The sequence below is a fragment of the Falco peregrinus genome, chromosome 12 (assembly GCF_023634155.1).
Source record: "Falco peregrinus isolate bFalPer1 chromosome 12, bFalPer1.pri, whole genome shotgun sequence".
Lineage (NCBI taxonomy): Eukaryota > Metazoa > Chordata > Aves > Falconiformes > Falconidae > Falco > Falco peregrinus.
Genome location: NC_073732.1, coordinates 3,916,158 through 3,932,555, shown reverse-complemented (window position 1 = coordinate 3,932,555; position 16,398 = coordinate 3,916,158). Strand labels below are relative to the sequence as shown.

The 16,398-nt window shown below is 39.2% G+C and overlaps 1 protein-coding gene and 1 long non-coding RNA gene across 4 annotated transcripts in view; one reads left to right on the top strand and one right to left on the bottom strand.

Annotated features, from left to right (window-relative positions):
* UGGT1 (UDP-glucose glycoprotein glucosyltransferase 1) overlaps positions 1–16,398 on the bottom strand; it is a 46,183-nt gene that overhangs the window by 15,122 nt on the left and 14,663 nt on the right. Inside the window, exons 13-29 of one of the 2 annotated variants that reach the window (XM_027779552.2) lie at positions 15,920–16,070; positions 15,529–15,648; positions 14,314–14,399; positions 13,724–13,859; positions 12,341–12,472; positions 10,411–10,575; positions 10,073–10,193; positions 9,213–9,311; positions 7,844–7,867; positions 7,212–7,306; positions 6,357–6,563; positions 5,588–5,719; positions 4,485–4,615; positions 2,056–2,151; positions 1,630–1,732; positions 1,079–1,158; positions 435–624 (exon numbers count right to left, since the gene is read on the bottom strand). In XM_027779552.2, the coding sequence (XP_027635353.1) occupies positions 435–624; positions 1,079–1,158; positions 1,630–1,732; positions 2,056–2,151; positions 4,485–4,615; positions 5,588–5,719; positions 6,357–6,563; positions 7,212–7,306; positions 7,844–7,867; positions 9,213–9,311; positions 10,073–10,193; positions 10,411–10,575; positions 12,341–12,472; positions 13,724–13,859; positions 14,314–14,399; positions 15,529–15,648; positions 15,920–16,070 (2,068 nt within the window). The remainder of the gene's footprint in view (positions 1–434; positions 625–1,078; positions 1,159–1,629; positions 1,733–2,055; positions 2,152–4,484; positions 4,616–5,587; positions 5,720–6,356; positions 6,564–7,211; positions 7,307–7,843; positions 7,868–9,212; positions 9,312–10,072; positions 10,194–10,410; positions 10,576–12,340; positions 12,473–13,723; positions 13,860–14,313; positions 14,400–15,528; positions 15,649–15,919; positions 16,071–16,398) is intronic. The other variant, XM_027779553.2, reaches the window with a different exon arrangement.
* Positions 1–16,398, top strand: part of LOC114010736 (uncharacterized) — a 35,094-nt gene that overhangs the window by 4,090 nt on the left and 14,606 nt on the right. For both annotated transcript variants that reach the window (XR_008749476.1, XR_003552356.2), the window contains exon 2: positions 15,818–15,892. This is a non-coding gene — a long non-coding RNA (uncharacterized LOC114010736). The remainder of the gene's footprint in view (positions 1–15,817; positions 15,893–16,398) is intronic.

Genomic DNA, 16,398 nt, shown 5'->3' with positions numbered 1-16,398 from the left:
AGGTTTTTAAAAAATGGTAATCTTATTTTTTGTCGTGCCATTTGCTGTCGTGGCAACCTGAAACAAATTTTTCAACTAATAGAAAGTTATTTAATGACCAACAGTTTCTTTGTTTGTAGCTCATGAAAGTGAAACGTTATATATACACACTCAGAGCATCTGTAGGATCCACTTCAAGTAAACCTACAGTATTTTTCAATCTCCGGTTCAGGCATCCATGAGTAGGTGAGAACAGCAGCCTTAACTGAGCTCAGGTTTACCTGTGTCTCTCCTAGAAAATGTTTAGGGGTCTGCAAACGTAACAGTTGTTAATGTCCACAGTTCTGTGTTCATTAACATTTTAAAATTATGCATTTCTTTGCAATTACAAAAATAAGCCCTGGAAAAACAACACCATTTCAATGCAGTAATAAGAACACGTTGATTTCTGTTACCTCCTCCAAGTAAATATTGTCGAGGTCATACGGGGTTCTGACAGATTCCACCATCCAGCTCTCCGGAGTGTTTAGGTTCAAAGTGAACAGCGGAGACTGGGGCATATCCAAAAACTTGGCTATTGGTCCTGCAGCAAAGTTATTATCTGCTGCAAAAGAAATCTCCGGCTCCAAAACATAGCGATAAAAGCTGAAATTTCAGAAAGAACAATCTTAGAACGTATTTCTGCCAGACTTTGCAAATATTTCACTCTCATTGAACTTGCTGATGGCATCAGCTTTCCTAGATCTGCAGTGTCTCCACAGCTTTGACCAAAGCAACACAGGTTGTGTTGACTTTAGAACAGGTCAGAATTTTCATCCCGAAGGAGCAAACAGAATGTGCAAAACCTGGCTATTAAGATTAGTAAGTTATTTAACTTTTTTATATAAATAAATAAAAGAGCCTAACTTGTAAACCAGCAGAATTACCTCATGCAACCCACAAATTTTCAGATTCCCTGTGGGAAATCATGCTATTACATAAAGGAGCTCAAAGCAGTTATTGAGGCTTCCTATAGGATATTTGACCACATTTCTGTTTGCACATTCCAACAGGTTTTTCTTTCTCTCTCTCTTTTTAACCCTGGTGTGGTATTGCTTACCTTTTCAGTGGCATGTCAGAAAGTTTGGACTGGCAGTTCATAAACACTCTGAGGTTCATATTTATCAATTGGTTCAAAACCTAATGTAACGAGCAAAAGACATCCCTTAAAACAGGAACTAGAAAACTGACCGCTGTTTTTATAGACAGGACCTCAAGGAGGCACGTTAGCTGCTCATTCTCAATCCTCCCTTCTCATTATTTGCTTTACCACACCCACTTTTTAATTGGTGGTTTTAAGAACAGTTACCTGCTGCCTCACATTGCAGACATTCTTTTTGAGATGCAGAGACTCAAGAAGAGAGTCACTGCAAACTAAACTGTTAAAATGGTGAAACTAAAAGCTATGTAGACAATACCCAAGCATGATCTTGTTAGTGTGTAATACACTGTAATTAGTTTTTCCACTAATAAATGTATTGTGCAACTCGTACACACTATGAGGCAGCCGTTGGTCACCACCCAATCAAGGAGGAAGACAAACATTCCAAAATTACAGAACTGAGACTTTTTGAAACTGCCATAAAATGCGTGACAACATTGCATACACACCAGAAGTAATGGAGCAAGCCTTTGAGCATCTCTGGTCACAGGATCAACAATGGCCACAACATCAAAGTATGTCTCCCCCTCTTTTGGTCTCAGTTTAACTGCACTAAACAGAAGAAAAAACAATTTTAAAGTATCAAAAATATGGATAATCTTACAAAAAAACCACTGTCCATCTCATTCTGAAGTCAAATTACTTCCTAAACGCTATGCACCTTCTGAATCTAGATAGTGAAAAAATATAGATATATACATATACATGTATAGAGACTGACAGAATCTGGAATCTGGCTGTGCCCTGAAAACTGTTGGGGACTTTCCTATTGCTACTTGGATTTTTATTTTTTAAGTTAAAAGCAACGTACAACAATAGGAACAGTAAAAGACAAGGAAAAGCTTATTGCTCAGCAAATGCCAGCAATTCTATACCTGTATCGTTCTTCAAAAAAATGATATTCAATCCTTGCCTCTCCTTTTGGTTGAGCAGAAAGAAGAGCATCCACTTTCATTACCAGGTCGCTTGCACTGAACAAAACAAAACATGTTTACAGGTACTCAGAAAATGCTCGCACTTATCACATTTCTGCTAGTTAGCAGCAAAAGAGAAAACAGTGAATTCAGATACACAAACTTAACACCTCTACTACCTTTCTACACAAGCTTTGAAGAATTAAACATATTTAAGGGCTATCCACCATTAATTTTAACAGGTTGCTGCCTTATTACTGAGAATACCAAAGGGTTTAACTCTGTGACAAATACAGAACGGCTGGTCAGCCATGCGATAGGTAGTACGTTCCTGAACTTCACCAACCTCTTAGACCTGTAAGCCATTCAGACCAAACCCCTGTTTCACAGCAGTCTTCCCATTTTACACACGACTCTAAGAGCTAGGAAGCAATCCTGTATGTGGAGAAACTTCTGAGAGAGAGAGGGGTCCTGTCATTAAAAGATAATTACTTCTGACTTCTTCCTTTTTATTATTCCCATACATTTTCAGTCTCGTATTTTAAGAATATATTTAATCTTGAAAATGTAAAACCCCTTGAAAGTTCAGTGAAAATTGATTTGTACCTCATAGCTTTGCCAAGTACCGTAACTTAAAGGTCTTTCAGCTTTTCCTGAATTAAGTAAGTCTCATAGATTTACAGCGACAGCTGTTTAAATTGTTCATGCCAAAACCACAAGCCTGGTGAAGTCTGCCAAGTTCCACAGTGTTTTCCAATGCAGATAATTTCAAAAGTTTTTCCAAAACTTTGGCAGCATTCAGACCAAAAAACCACTGCTCTGTCCAAAACTAGCCTGTTTTCAAACTATGCCATCTTCCTCCACCCTATCACCTTTATTTCTCTTCTAATTCCCAACACAGCAATGGATGCAGCAGTGTTTGGAATGCTGTTAAAACCTGTCCCACTAGGATTCAGAATCACACACGATTACTGCACAGATGACCTCAAGCTAAACTTACATGACTAGCCTTTTAACAGTCAAACAGCATCATGGAAAAATGTAATGCTAAATACAGAAGAAACTATCTTTAGCTATGAGATCCAACACGCAAATGCACACCTGTGGACCTCAGTTCTTTTGAGCCTGAAGATTTTCTTTTGGTTAGCTCCCCCCAGGCTTTTTGCAGTAATTATCTAGAACTGTGACTTTGCTTTTCTTATCTCTACCTCTTTTCCTATTGTTCCTCTTCAAAAAGTTAAAAGCAGTGCCCGTGATCATGTAGTATTGACAGCGAAACATATCACTAAAATAATTTATATTGATAGTTCAGTGCTGATTGGCCTGAACTGCAAACAGATTCAGAGGGCATACTCCCACAGCCTCTCAATTTCTTCCCTTCTTTCTGCTTTTAAATCAATACTGTAGTAATCCTACACATGAGTTATGAAACCCTGACATATTGGAGGCAAGTGGTTTAAAACAGCGTGTCAGGTAAGATTTAGCTGGGGGAAAAACCCGTAAGAAGTCTGAAGGCCTTAGAATTAATGAAAAGTTAGGCTTCTCTTACTGGAGCAGAAAGCATTTTCAAGAGCAAGTGTAGTAACGTGCAGCAGTCTGTACTTTGTAACGTCCCACAAAAGCAAACCACTCTTCTCTGCATAGAGACATCACCTCCGTTAGTAAAGTTGCCACAACCAGTCACCTAAACCTTGAACGGAACTTCATCTAGCTGAACACAGCAATAAGCCAGTCCCTGCAGAATACATCACCACCCTCAGTCTTTATTTTTTTCAGCCCACCTGTATCCCTCCCCACCCCAATCTAAGGAACCACTTTCTGGAACTCCTCAGATAATGCGGCAGGCTGCTGCCACCCACGCTGCTGTGAGTAAACTGGCAACATTTACTGTTCCATGTTCACCTGAACCACTCTACAGTAAACCCTACAGACTCTGGCACTTTGCCAGTTTCTTGCTGCTTGTCAGTGAGGCTTCAGCCAGTAATTCCTCCAACTTTGGTCACAAGGCACCAGACCAGCCACAGCAGGTTGCTACTAGATAATGAACCAAGAACGAGGAACTCTGAGCACGGTACCCTCGCAGGGGTTGCCAGTACCCTCAGAACTGCCTCCTGAATCTGGCGGATACAGTTACAGCTCCATACCTCCAGGAGACTGTGAACTGTAACAAAGGTCAGTCACTAAAGCACTTGAAACCCAACAAAGATAATGTACATCCTTTTCTTTTCTCACTTCTCCCTCTGAACAGCTGAGCCCTAACCATATGAACACATGCATGTTTGTTTACAGCACGTTTCCAGAGTATACTTGATAAAGCTTTCTCCAAACTGCAGAAAGTCACTTTATCAGAGTACCACCACTTTTTTGTAAGCCTCTTCATGTGTACTTACAGATCTTCTTCAAATCCCAGCTGCTGAATCTGAGATTTGATTTTCTGTCCTGATGTCTTTAGTATGATATTCTCAAGGAGATGAAAATCATCCTGATTGAACATCTCACCATCCTCTAATGGGCCAATAATCTATAAAAAAAGCAGGATCTGCATTACTAGGTTAAAGCTACACCGAAACAAAATTCAAAGACATATTAAATAAATACTGCACCCCAGTCTCAGTGGGTATTAACTGTTTAGGCTGATATTAATGTCTGGCAGCGGAGTTTAACAGGTAACTATTTAGAGCCAAAAGTCCCAGGCTAAAGGCATAAAGTGCATCCTATAAAGCGCATCCTTAAAATTTTCACAGAGTGCTTGGTTTTCAGAAGTCAGGAATACTAAATTATACATGCAATGCTACGTCTTGAAGGGGCAATAGAATACCAGGCCAATTCCAGTAGTCCAGTATGACTCCAGCACAGGTCACTCCTCTAGCCTTCAAAAGCCTGAAGACTACCTAGACAATTCATGTTATTTTGCTAAGAGAGTGAAATAAATACCACAACTCATCACTTGAAATTTTTAACCCATTGAAGTATACAGTAACCACTGGAACTTGGGGGGGGGGGGGGCGTTCCTAACTAGGAAGCAGATGGCAAAAGAAAACTTAACGCTGTACTGAGCTGAGTTTCATTATTTGCGGTGAAATACCATTGTAACATCACGTGCCTAATCTAAGTGGCTACTGTGAAAAAAGCTGGTGGAAGAGACCAGGGCACCTTGGTCAGGGCCAGCACATTTTGCCCAATAAACTGAAGCAGCACAATCTTTCAGTTTTATCATCCCTTTCCGCCCCTGGACTCAATTCACTGCCAACATGAAAGCAACTTGTGTTACTGAGAGAGAGATGTGAAGATGTACAAAACACAAACAAGTAGCTGCACGCAGTACAAAGGAAGGGTCATGAATGTCTGAATAAATCAAACTGGAAGCGGTCCTAAAAGTGTGTTGAGACCTAAAGGCAGCTGAGGCTCTGCGTCTGATCCCTAGACTCCGCACAAGGTCTGCTTCTTTCCCACAGGTGGAATATCTCCTTCAGTGTCTGCTGATTGATCTCACCCTTCCATTGCTGATCACAGCCCTCTGCCCCTTCTTCAGCTTTAGAACGTCTCTGCAATATATCGCATGGGACAGAATAAAATCCACCTTGGGAGATTCAAAGGCTTCTTTGAAAATACTGATGTCCATACCCTGAAAGAAAAGAATACTTGACATTGAAATGGGAAGAAAACTACACCTCTGCACACTTTTTAAATGCAGCTTTTTTGTTTCCATTCGAGAACATCTTTCTGGCTTGCTAAAATTTATCCCCAGGCCCCTTTTCTTTGTGGCCTTCAACCTAGTTCTTGCCTGTCACCTTCAAACATTAGCAATAATTACTAGGGCTGTGGCCCTTCATATCAGAAGTTGGGATACTTAAACCAGTTATTCCATTCTTCTGTTCTTAAGTGATTCTTGCCTAACTTTTTTAAACCTACTTTGAGAAATGTCATTTTTTTCTCAGCTTTTTAAAAAGATTATTGTTCTCCCCTAATCCCCCAAGAAACAACAGACTCGGATTCCTAAATCTGCATTCCTCTTGATTTTTCGAAGTTATGTAGCTTTGATGTGTATGATTTACTTTATTTTTAGATGTACAGTTACATTTACTAAGTTTATCTTGGGAGAAAAAAAACCCACCCCCCTCAACCAACAAGCAATAGCAAAACCAGGAGCGTTACTCTCCATTGTTACTGCCTCTTTTGCATATGAACACATCACACTAAAAAATTCATCAGAAGAACAAGTGAAGTATCCTACCTGTGTAAATGCCAACAAACATGCTTACCCCAACAGCAAATTCTAAGATGTCAGCTCCTGCCTTCAGTGCCTTTGCAATTTCTTCTTTGGCCATTTTGGTGATGAAGTTCTTGGCATTATTTGATGTTTGTGTCTGCAGAGCTGCCCATATGGCTTTAGCAACAAGTGTATTCTGGCTATTTGGATCTTCACTGGGATTATTAATCATGCTAATTCGAACATTATTGCTGGATTTCTGTGTTTAACAAAACATGCGTTAAGAGAGTTTTAGAAATTAATTGAGAAGCGTAAGTCTATTGTAATAAACACTACAGCAAAAGCTTTTTATTTCTTAACCAGAAAACCAGATTACAAATCAGGTAAATAACAGCACAAGGTTAAATGGATGAATGAACTAATTTAACATCAAGTATTTAGTTTATGTATAGGCAGCACTGTGACAGGAATCTTCTAGATAATACTGTGCTACAGAAGAGATATAGGACTATGGCCACAACTCAGAGGTCTGGCAAAACAGTGCTTTAGGAGTAAGCTATCTGTTTTTTACAATTCAGTTGTCTTCCCAGAACAAACGAGATGAACATGAGCATTGCTCTCTGCTCTGTGACCAAACCAAAACACAGACATCTTCAATTTAAAACCATGGGCTTAAAAGCATCTCTTTTCTTCATTGTATTAGCGAAGTGCCAAGAGGGGTTCTGTCCTAGTACAAGGTCAGTGACGTTCCAGCCCCTACAAATAAGGTGAGGCTGGAAATCAGAGACTCTGCAGGAACCAATCTCCCCAGGTCACGCAGCAGGAAGCGGCACAAACTGTGTTTTTCAAGCCTCTACCTACTGCTTTATTAGCACTGCTAACCCGTTCAAATGAAAACATTACCTACCTGATGTTTAATTGCATCGTACAACAATTGCCTCCCTGAAGGCTTATCAAAATCACCAACAATCCAAAAAGTAACAGGTCTAACAAAGGAATCATCTGCAATTAAAAAAAAACGGGTGGAAGAAATTTGAGGGTGAAGGGAAGGAAAGCTTCAGGTTTTCCCTCATTTGGGGGAAAAATACAATACACATGCAAAGATTTCAAAAGAAGCAAAATCAGAAGAAAGCTATGGATGAACCTAAGCTATGAAGTCTGGCAAGACAAAAATAATAGTATTGGTATTAGATTTAGTTTCATTTACCTTATTCGTATAACCCGCGTGACAGCATGCATCACTGTTTCTAAGATATTTTTTTATTATTATTTTTGTTTGCTTGCTAACTTTTCAATTTAGAAATTATAAAGGACTCTGTAAATAACTTGCAGATTCCAACTAGGGTACAGACATACCACTTCTTCATACCAAAGCTGTTAGTACACAAAATCAGTTTTGCATAGAGAAAAAAAAAAGTGCTGAAGCAAACATGCATTTAAACAGATTGCTTCATTTCGTGCTGGTTCTAAAGCCAACATTATAAAGGAACCAGAAAATTCCCAGAACAACAACAAATGAAATGTTAAAGCATGAGTTACCATAGATCTCCTTGGAAGACATTCCTGGTCAAAAAGCAGAAAGGAAAGGGGGGAAAGGAGAGAGACATTAATGATCTGATAGTAATCCCAACGTGTATCAAGAAGCTGCAGCACTGTACTGGGCGTAACTGTATCACTACAGTTCAAGTCCAACAAGCACCAAGTTTGTCCTGCTTTTATTAGGATAAGCTTTGAGGTTTTTCTTCCCCTCAAACAGATTGATGCTTTGGTATATTACATATTACCAGTTTCATACCATACTGTGAAGGCACCACACTGAAGACCGTTTGCAAAAACTGCAATGCCATTATGACTTGCACATGAAGTTCCTTTAAAAATTAGTACGACAGTGCTATTTCAGTACTGTTGCTGAGCCAGCAACAGGTACAACTATTATTATTTTAGAAAATAAATGTGCTACAGCGTTACTGTAATAAGATATTTAATAACTGGTATCTGAAGTGACAGAAGAGGCGGTGACCCAAAACTGTCAAGCCATGGGATTGCAAATAATGCACACTTTCAAATGAGGTGTAGGTTTAGTTAACACTCTGCAAAAGGGAAACCAAGAAACTCGTTCAGATCTAAGTGACTGAACAGGAACCAAGGGCAAATATAAGACATAAGAAGGAGCAATGGGAACGTTTAAGGCAGAGCATGCAGTGGCAGTGGGTGGAGATAGTACTGGGGAAACTTGTGCGAGTCCAGTAAAGATGACAGACAGGAACAAGAGGAATTGGTTCAAATAACAGCATCTTATTTATGATACCTAACTGAAATGGATATAGGAAGGGCCTGATTAAGCTCTGTATTGTGTCTGTGCCTGTGTTTCTTACATGAGAAGTACAGCTGAGTTTTAACACTCAGGAGACTTTGTGTGTAACTGTAATAAAATGACACTATGATTGAAAAAGCAGTACATGCACCGGAGCAATAAAAACAGCACAGACCACGTTAGGTGGTGTGTTATATGATGGGCAATAACAGTTTTCTTCTGAATCCATGCAACTTTTACTGATTTTGAATTATGGGAGAGCAAACTAGAACCCCTTTTGTATTGTTCTAGTCAGTGTCCGTGCAGGATCAGGGCTTACACTGCTGCATTTCTGGTGATCACTTGTAATATCGCAAGAGCGGGTTGGGTGGCACTTCATTATTCATTGAAGGCTGGGCTGGGTTTAAAGGCAGGAGCATTCTTGTTCCATGTAGATGTCATATAAAAAAAAATATGTATCTTCCCATTTAACACTTGGATTTTGCCATAACTCACAGGCCTGACCAAGGCTCAGTGAGTAGGTTCAGTACTGTATGTATGCTTGGAAACACACATAAGATTAGATTTGGGTTCGTAATCCACTGCAGATGTTACCTTTCTTTGTTAAGTAGGTCATGCTGTTTGCGACAGCAGCTGTCTTATCTTTGGAATCCAATGTGGTAAATCGAGCAAAGTCATCCACGTAAAAGTTATCTGAGGAAGAGAGAAAGTATTAGATGCCAAAGCAGCTATTCCATGTAAAATGAAAGAAAAATCACTACTATTACAGAACATTAAGAACATAATCCCATTTTGTTCCTCATGATACTGCTTTTTATGTCTCACTTCCACTGTTAATATATAAACTGAGGAATAAGTTTTTGTTGTCTCATAAGTTACACGAATAACTACATTGCATATTTGATATGCAGAAGTCAGTGGAAAGAACTGTTCAAGGCTCACTTGAAGTTAACTTATGTAAATAATATGCATTTAAAAATCCACCATGTTACTATTTTTCAAGCAACTCAAAAAAGGTAGCGTGCAAGTTTTTGCAATAGCATCATCCTGCAGAGTCACTGCATTGGGTGTCAACACATTTAGCCATTAAGAGTTCTGCTAAATCTTAAATGGTTCCAGGGACAACTGTCAATCTCTGCTCAAAAGTTGGTTAGAAATAAAATCAAGCTGTTACTTTATACATTATGTGACTGTTCTTGGCTTTTGCTACCACTGTTAATTTCTCAACTTCATGAATCATATTCCCCTAAAGGTTTGTATAAAAATCAAAAGAGATTCCCATTTTGAAAAATCTCTAGACAGTAATGTTGCTGTTGTACATAACATCTTCCCCAGCACTGGGGCCAGATCATCACGTGGGTGCTCTTAGTACTGCTACTAGAGTTTTCCATTGGGACAGCAAAAGTCTTTGACTCTCAAACTTCAGTTTTAGTGCAGTTAAAAGCATCCCTTACTCATTCCTGTCAGATCTAGGTACTCTCTGTCAGACATTAAGATTCTTGAGTTAATTCTTGGTACAACATTAGGCTGGTTCATGATATACTCAACCACATCTTGGTCATTAGATAATTCACCCTGAAGGACAGAAGAAAGAAGCAATATTCGTTATTTCACACGTGTTATTTGTCATAGGTAACTTAAAAAAAAAAAAAAAAAAAGCAAAAAACAAACCCCAACCAAAACCCAAAAGACCAACAACCACCATCAAAAAAAACCAAACCCCAAACCAAGAAATTATGCAAGTTAAGTTGTCTCCTTTCTCTCTGAAGTCACAGCTGAACTCAGCACCTACCAGGTACACGGCTCGCTGGAAGATGCTTGTGGTTTCCAGGATTTTGTGCATTGTCACAGTTTCTAGGTCATCAGGATCCAGCTGATCTTTTTGAAAAGGCATTCCATTGAACAGCACAACAGGGAGAGGACCTACGCCCGTCTGCTCATAGTAACCTCTCGCTGCCTAAATACATGGAAAGTAGATTTACCACGTCAGCCCACTATCACAAGGGTTCATAACATTTCAATGCAATATCCACATGTCTTCTGAACACACCCAGATCTCCTTCCAGCTTTTATCTGATACAGAGAATACTAACTTTACACAGCACGTAAGACTTTGTCTTACATGCGCAAGACATCCTTGTCCTTCAGAGTTTCAAAGCAAAAAAAGTTAACTTCGTAATACAGAAGTGCAAAATATTCATTAAGTTCATGCAGTAAATAAATTCATTCCAGTGAGCGCTTTCTGATTAATAGCAAAAAAATGCACAACAGGAAGCCTGACTTTGCATATGGAAGCAAACGCAATGCAAGCGGTGATAGCTGTAATGTAAGACAGGGTAGAGGTTTTTTCTTTTTATTTTTTAAGAACGTGTTTCTTAAACTTGTGAAAAAACATGTACTTGTTGAGCAGGGGGTTACTCCATCTAAACAAATTTCCCCATTTCATGTAACCACTGCAAAATGCACCATCACTGACACTGGATTACAGGCAGAAGTTGATCAGATCCTGCTGTTCAGAGGTTCTTACTTGACAGCTTTCAAGACCTTTTAAGGACACAATTATCACAAAGCTTGATCACATCAAGGATTGCTCAGTGTTGTTTCAGTTTGTGTCCTTTTTCTGGAGCTACGCTCTTTCTAAAGGCTTCCTTATCTGCAGGCTTTGCAATGCTTTAAGATGCAGTTGTGCTGAAAGGTGTCAGATGCACCAGCTGCAGCACCTCGAAACAGCCTCTCAAGTATTCAAAAGCACACGCAGAGCGCTTTCCTGCAGAAATGCATTGCAAAGCCTGCAGATGAGGAATAAATACCAGACAGACATTTTTGTATGCATGTGTGTGCTCCTTTTGTTTTGTTTGGGTTTGATGCGGCATCTAGTATGTAAACTGTAAAAGCCCTCTCCTGTCATACAAAACCATCTGTCTATTATGGATTTTGATTTCCTCAAAATGCTTTTCCCTTCACTTTCCTACGTTGGGACATGGAAAGTGTGTGTGCATGTGAGCGTACTTCTGTAACCCTGACCACATCCCTTATGTTTACAGATGTAGGCAGGATCATCTGTGTTACAGAGATATTACAGAGAGTATTTTCATTTTTATATTCTTCAACAAAAATAGAAACATCCCCCTGTAGAACCTCAAATAAAATCTGCTTCATTTCACACAGAAGTGATCCAATAGAGTTTTGCTCTCCCAATCTTCTGCATACAGAAAAGTATCAACCCTAAAAATAACTTTAAGAAATTATTTGAGGAAGATCATTGCATGCATTGCTATAGGAAAGGTGTTCTGCATTCATCATCATTACTTTATCTCACACATTATTAAAATACCAATAAAGAAGACCCACACGAATCCCTCCCTGACATTTAGCCCCTTGGTTTTCTTATGAACCAATTCCATCACCTTGATTTTTTTCCAAGCAATTTTTGGTATGCAGACTTCAGTTAAGTATGACTTACAAGCCATGAAAAGTTATCTTGCTTCAGCTACTACACATACAGATTTTTGAAAATATATGTTACAATGTATTGTATTATAGAAAGCTTTGTGCTGAACATAAATACTTATTAAAAGTATTACTAAAAGGCACCCAATGTGGTAAAAAAAGCAGCTGCCTGGTTAGTGAGAGAACTGGATCAAGAAACTGTACAGAACTATGTTTTCAAAACTGTGTTGAAGCAAAAATGTGAAAAAAAGCTCTATTTCATGAATTCTTACCTTTCTGTTCTGGTCATAGGCAGAATCAATTCCCAGGATGCTGTTGACTTCCACATAAGGATACTGTTTCTCCAGAACACTAACCACATGCTCCACTTTCAGCTGGTCTCCTGTTTTCACTTTGTTATATATCTGAATCAGGGGATACAAATACAAGTTTACAACTGCAACAGTAAAGCTTCTGTCCTTACCAAAAGCAAGGTCACCTGTTACCTGTATTCCCATAGTTCTAATAAGGCATTAACAGCCAGACTGCAAAACATATATTCATATTTATTATACTGCAATAACAGCTCCTAGGCCCTTGTAGCTCTTATAATTATCTTGCTTTACCTCACAGTCGTTCCAGTGAGATTGGAAGGAGGTAAACTGTAGAGGAATGAAGCTGGGTTAATTAGCATAGATAATATACAGCTGTGGGCTGGCTTCAGGGGCGGTGGGTTGGCTGATGTAGACAAGGTGCAGCTGCGGCTGGTTCTGGTAAGTGGTTGAGAGGCAATGAAGAGAGAGCAGGCGAGGAAGAGAAGGTGAAAGAGGAAGAAGCAGAGGGAGGACACACACTCTGGATGAGGCGAGACAAGGAGAAGGCAGCAGAGGGACTGGCTTGAAGAGTATGTTGGTATGAGATGGTAAAAGACCTTGTTGCAGCTGGCTAGTTTGGAGAGTGCTGCGACAGTAAATATCATGTATTTCTTCAAATAATAACTTGCATCTTTAATTAGAAAAGGTATTTGAGGGGAAAAAGCAGTGCTTAGGTGGGAAAAAGGCTCAAGCAAAGCATATCCAAAGAGCTACCCTTCCCTTCAGAACTCAAGACATGCTTATAAACAGTACAACAGGCCTCACATGTAAAGTAGGTAACTGTTTCCCCTCTTGAAGGCACGAGATTTTACTTCAACTTACAAATACATACCCAAAAAAATGAGAATAAAAGTCATTGTCTTCATGTATTCAGCAGTTTAATGTTACAGTACGCCGCAGCTTGCTGATTTGTGCAACAATGTCAAACCACAAGTGAAAATGGATTTACTAGCACCTATATTATCCTTTGATGTGACAAAAGTATGCAGCAGGCACTGTTCAAAACAAATTATAATATTGAAGGGATACAGCAGTTTGGAACTCATTGGCAGAATAAACAAAGAAGCAGGATCAGAAAAACTTGGGGAAGTGTCCCATTTAAATCTGGTCTCACTTGTTAAAGTGAGGTCAGAAGCACTTTACAAACAAATGTGTACTGTGCTGTACTAGTATTCAGCAATACTCTGAATACTAACAGTCAAAGAAAAGCTTCTTCCATTATCTACATATTAGCACATGAACATAATCTTACATACATGTAAAATATTAAAACGCGAATTTCCCTTTCAAATGTATACTTACAGACATGACAGTCTGGAAAGCATAATTATTGTCCATTTCTTGTGCCACATAATTGTATGCCCTAAGGAGGGCAACACCGGGATCCTGAAGTCCATCAACATCCTCAGAGTCATTAACCACGAAGACTAGTCCTATCCTGCAATCAAAAAAACTCCCCAGATCATGAATCTATTATACTAATAATCAACTCTTCATACAGCTGTCAGCTACGATCTTCATCTTAGACAAAGGCTTTTTCTGGAACAGGCTGAGAAGATTTTGAGCAAAGCAGCCAGAAATCAAGCTTGGGACACACAATCGCTTAACAGTGAAGCCGATCACAATCTTGCTTTTCATCTCTCTCCCATCCATAGTACTGGATTTTAAATTTCTTTTGGATGGTTAGAGATACTGAGCTTTGTTCTGCTAGTAACAAAAATGATATTCAAAACATTTTAAATAAGAAACAGTATTTGGTACATGCCCTTCCCAACCACCAACACAAGATATGTAACGTTTCTACAGTGTCCTAGCAATGAGGATTTCACAATTGCAGAAGTTACAAAAATCAAACTGATGTGAAAAAATTCCTATTAAAACATCGGAATTACCTCAGTGGGATGTGATTACTGAAGAACATCTCTGCCACATTCAGTAACTCTGCGGTGGTCTCATGAATAGGATCTACTATCAGCACCTGCATACACATTGCACATTCAATTGCAAGTGAAAAGTTTCTATTCCCTTAAGAAGTCAAGATATGGGGGCTTGATTAGAGAGAGCTTAATTCACATCTCAGTGCAGAATTATCACCGGTCCTATTTTATACACTGCCAGGGAGATGAGGCCCACTAAATAAGTTTCTTGTCTTTAAGTCCATTATTTAAAATACCCAGTCTAAACCGCTCCTTTAACCAGAGAGACCAGACTCCTTACATACTTAATGTATCTCAGTATACCCTAGCATCTAGGCTTCTGCCTCTGCATGTACACATAGCGACATTAAGATGGATGTGGGAGACAGGCATTTGTCAGAACCGAGGAACACAGCATCGCGCTGCTCCGCCCCTGGAGAGCCAATGCTGTCGAGACATTCTCAAAGCAAGCCCAGACCCAGACAGCACTGGGCCATTGCAAATGAATTTAGGCCCCTTTCTTCATGTTAAATGTTGCCTTTTCATTGAATAATTTCAATGTTAAAAGTCCTGAACTCTATGGAACAAGGTAACAAATTAATGCTCCCACAGCTTCAGGTGGTTTGAGTCCCTGTCTGCCACTACTCAGAGGAGTCCTTTTTTCTATAGGGCCACTCTGCCACATGGCAAGAGTTACAGCACAGAATTTACAAACTCCTTACTACATCTAACTAAGTAGTTTACCCAGATGATACCCAGGATTAAGCTGAGGGCTCTTGATCATCTTTTGAAGTCTTGGTGCAAGCACACTTTCTAACTGAAAGACCAACTGAGGTTGGTCTTAACCCCAATAAAATGATAATAATTCACAAGTTTGAGGGATTTCATTAACCAGCTTCAGGTATCATCACAAAGTTGAAGTGCACCAAATTCTCACTCACGAGATGATGTTTTTTTCCATTGATGAAGCAATTTTTGGCATCTAATAGATGCCAGAGAATCATGCTCAGTAATCTCTCAATCTCAGCCATAACTTACTAGTACAAGCAGAACAAAACCTAGGAAAGCATCCTATCAAGATATTTAAGTGACAGGGAATCTAGTATCTATGTAGATAAGTCACAAAAGCTAACGTCCCTGCTGCTGAAAAAACAAAACTCACATTTCATTTCTAGTCAGATTACCACTTACAAAATTATGGAAGTTTTTTCTGATTTGTCTGATCACGCCTGGAAACGTGGGACGCAGCAGTTCTTGCACATTGGAAGGCCAGGAATTATACCGACTGTCAACTTCAAGATTGTTGATCCACTAGGAAAAAATAAAGGCATTTAAGTGACTTGACAGTCCTCCTGCTTGAGTCTGAGACTGTAAAATATTTTCAAACCAGACACTATATTGAGAAATGTATGAATAAAAAGTTAAGTTTTTTAAAAAGCTTATTTAACACCTTACTTTCCTTTTTTTTTCTTCACTGAAGTTTCAGAGCTGATTGCGAGATAAGAACAGAAGTTCCCCTGACAGCCTAAGAACACACTGCCCAACAGCAGAGAAGGTATTTCTTACATAAAACCATACGCACTGAAATAGCAGGGCTTCTGATGTCCACGGCATAGTCGGAATCTGAAGGCTGTATGTTCAACTTCAGAACATTGTGCAAGGAAAGACCCTCAATTCCTAAGCTGTGCAGGCCCTCCATAACGCGGGCTTCATTGCGCAGCACATCAATCAAGCTGGAAGGAAAAGAAAAAGTGTTGAATTTTAAAGACACAGCAAATAACTTGTTCTTACCCTAAGGGTTAACAGATTAAAGGTATGAACAAGTTTTGCCATGTCTGTGCATTACTTCTCATTAATCACCTATTTCTAACTGGCCTATGAAAGTTGAGGTAACTTAAACCTATTCCATTGTTATATTTCTGGAGAAAACTACATTAAATCAAGGTAACTAAAGCATGATCTACACATGTAACTTCAATTCCACGTTATTGAAACAGATCTTGCTATAGGGTGGTTTTCAGATGAAAAAAATTTACAGTGGTTTATCCTTTGCTAGTCACA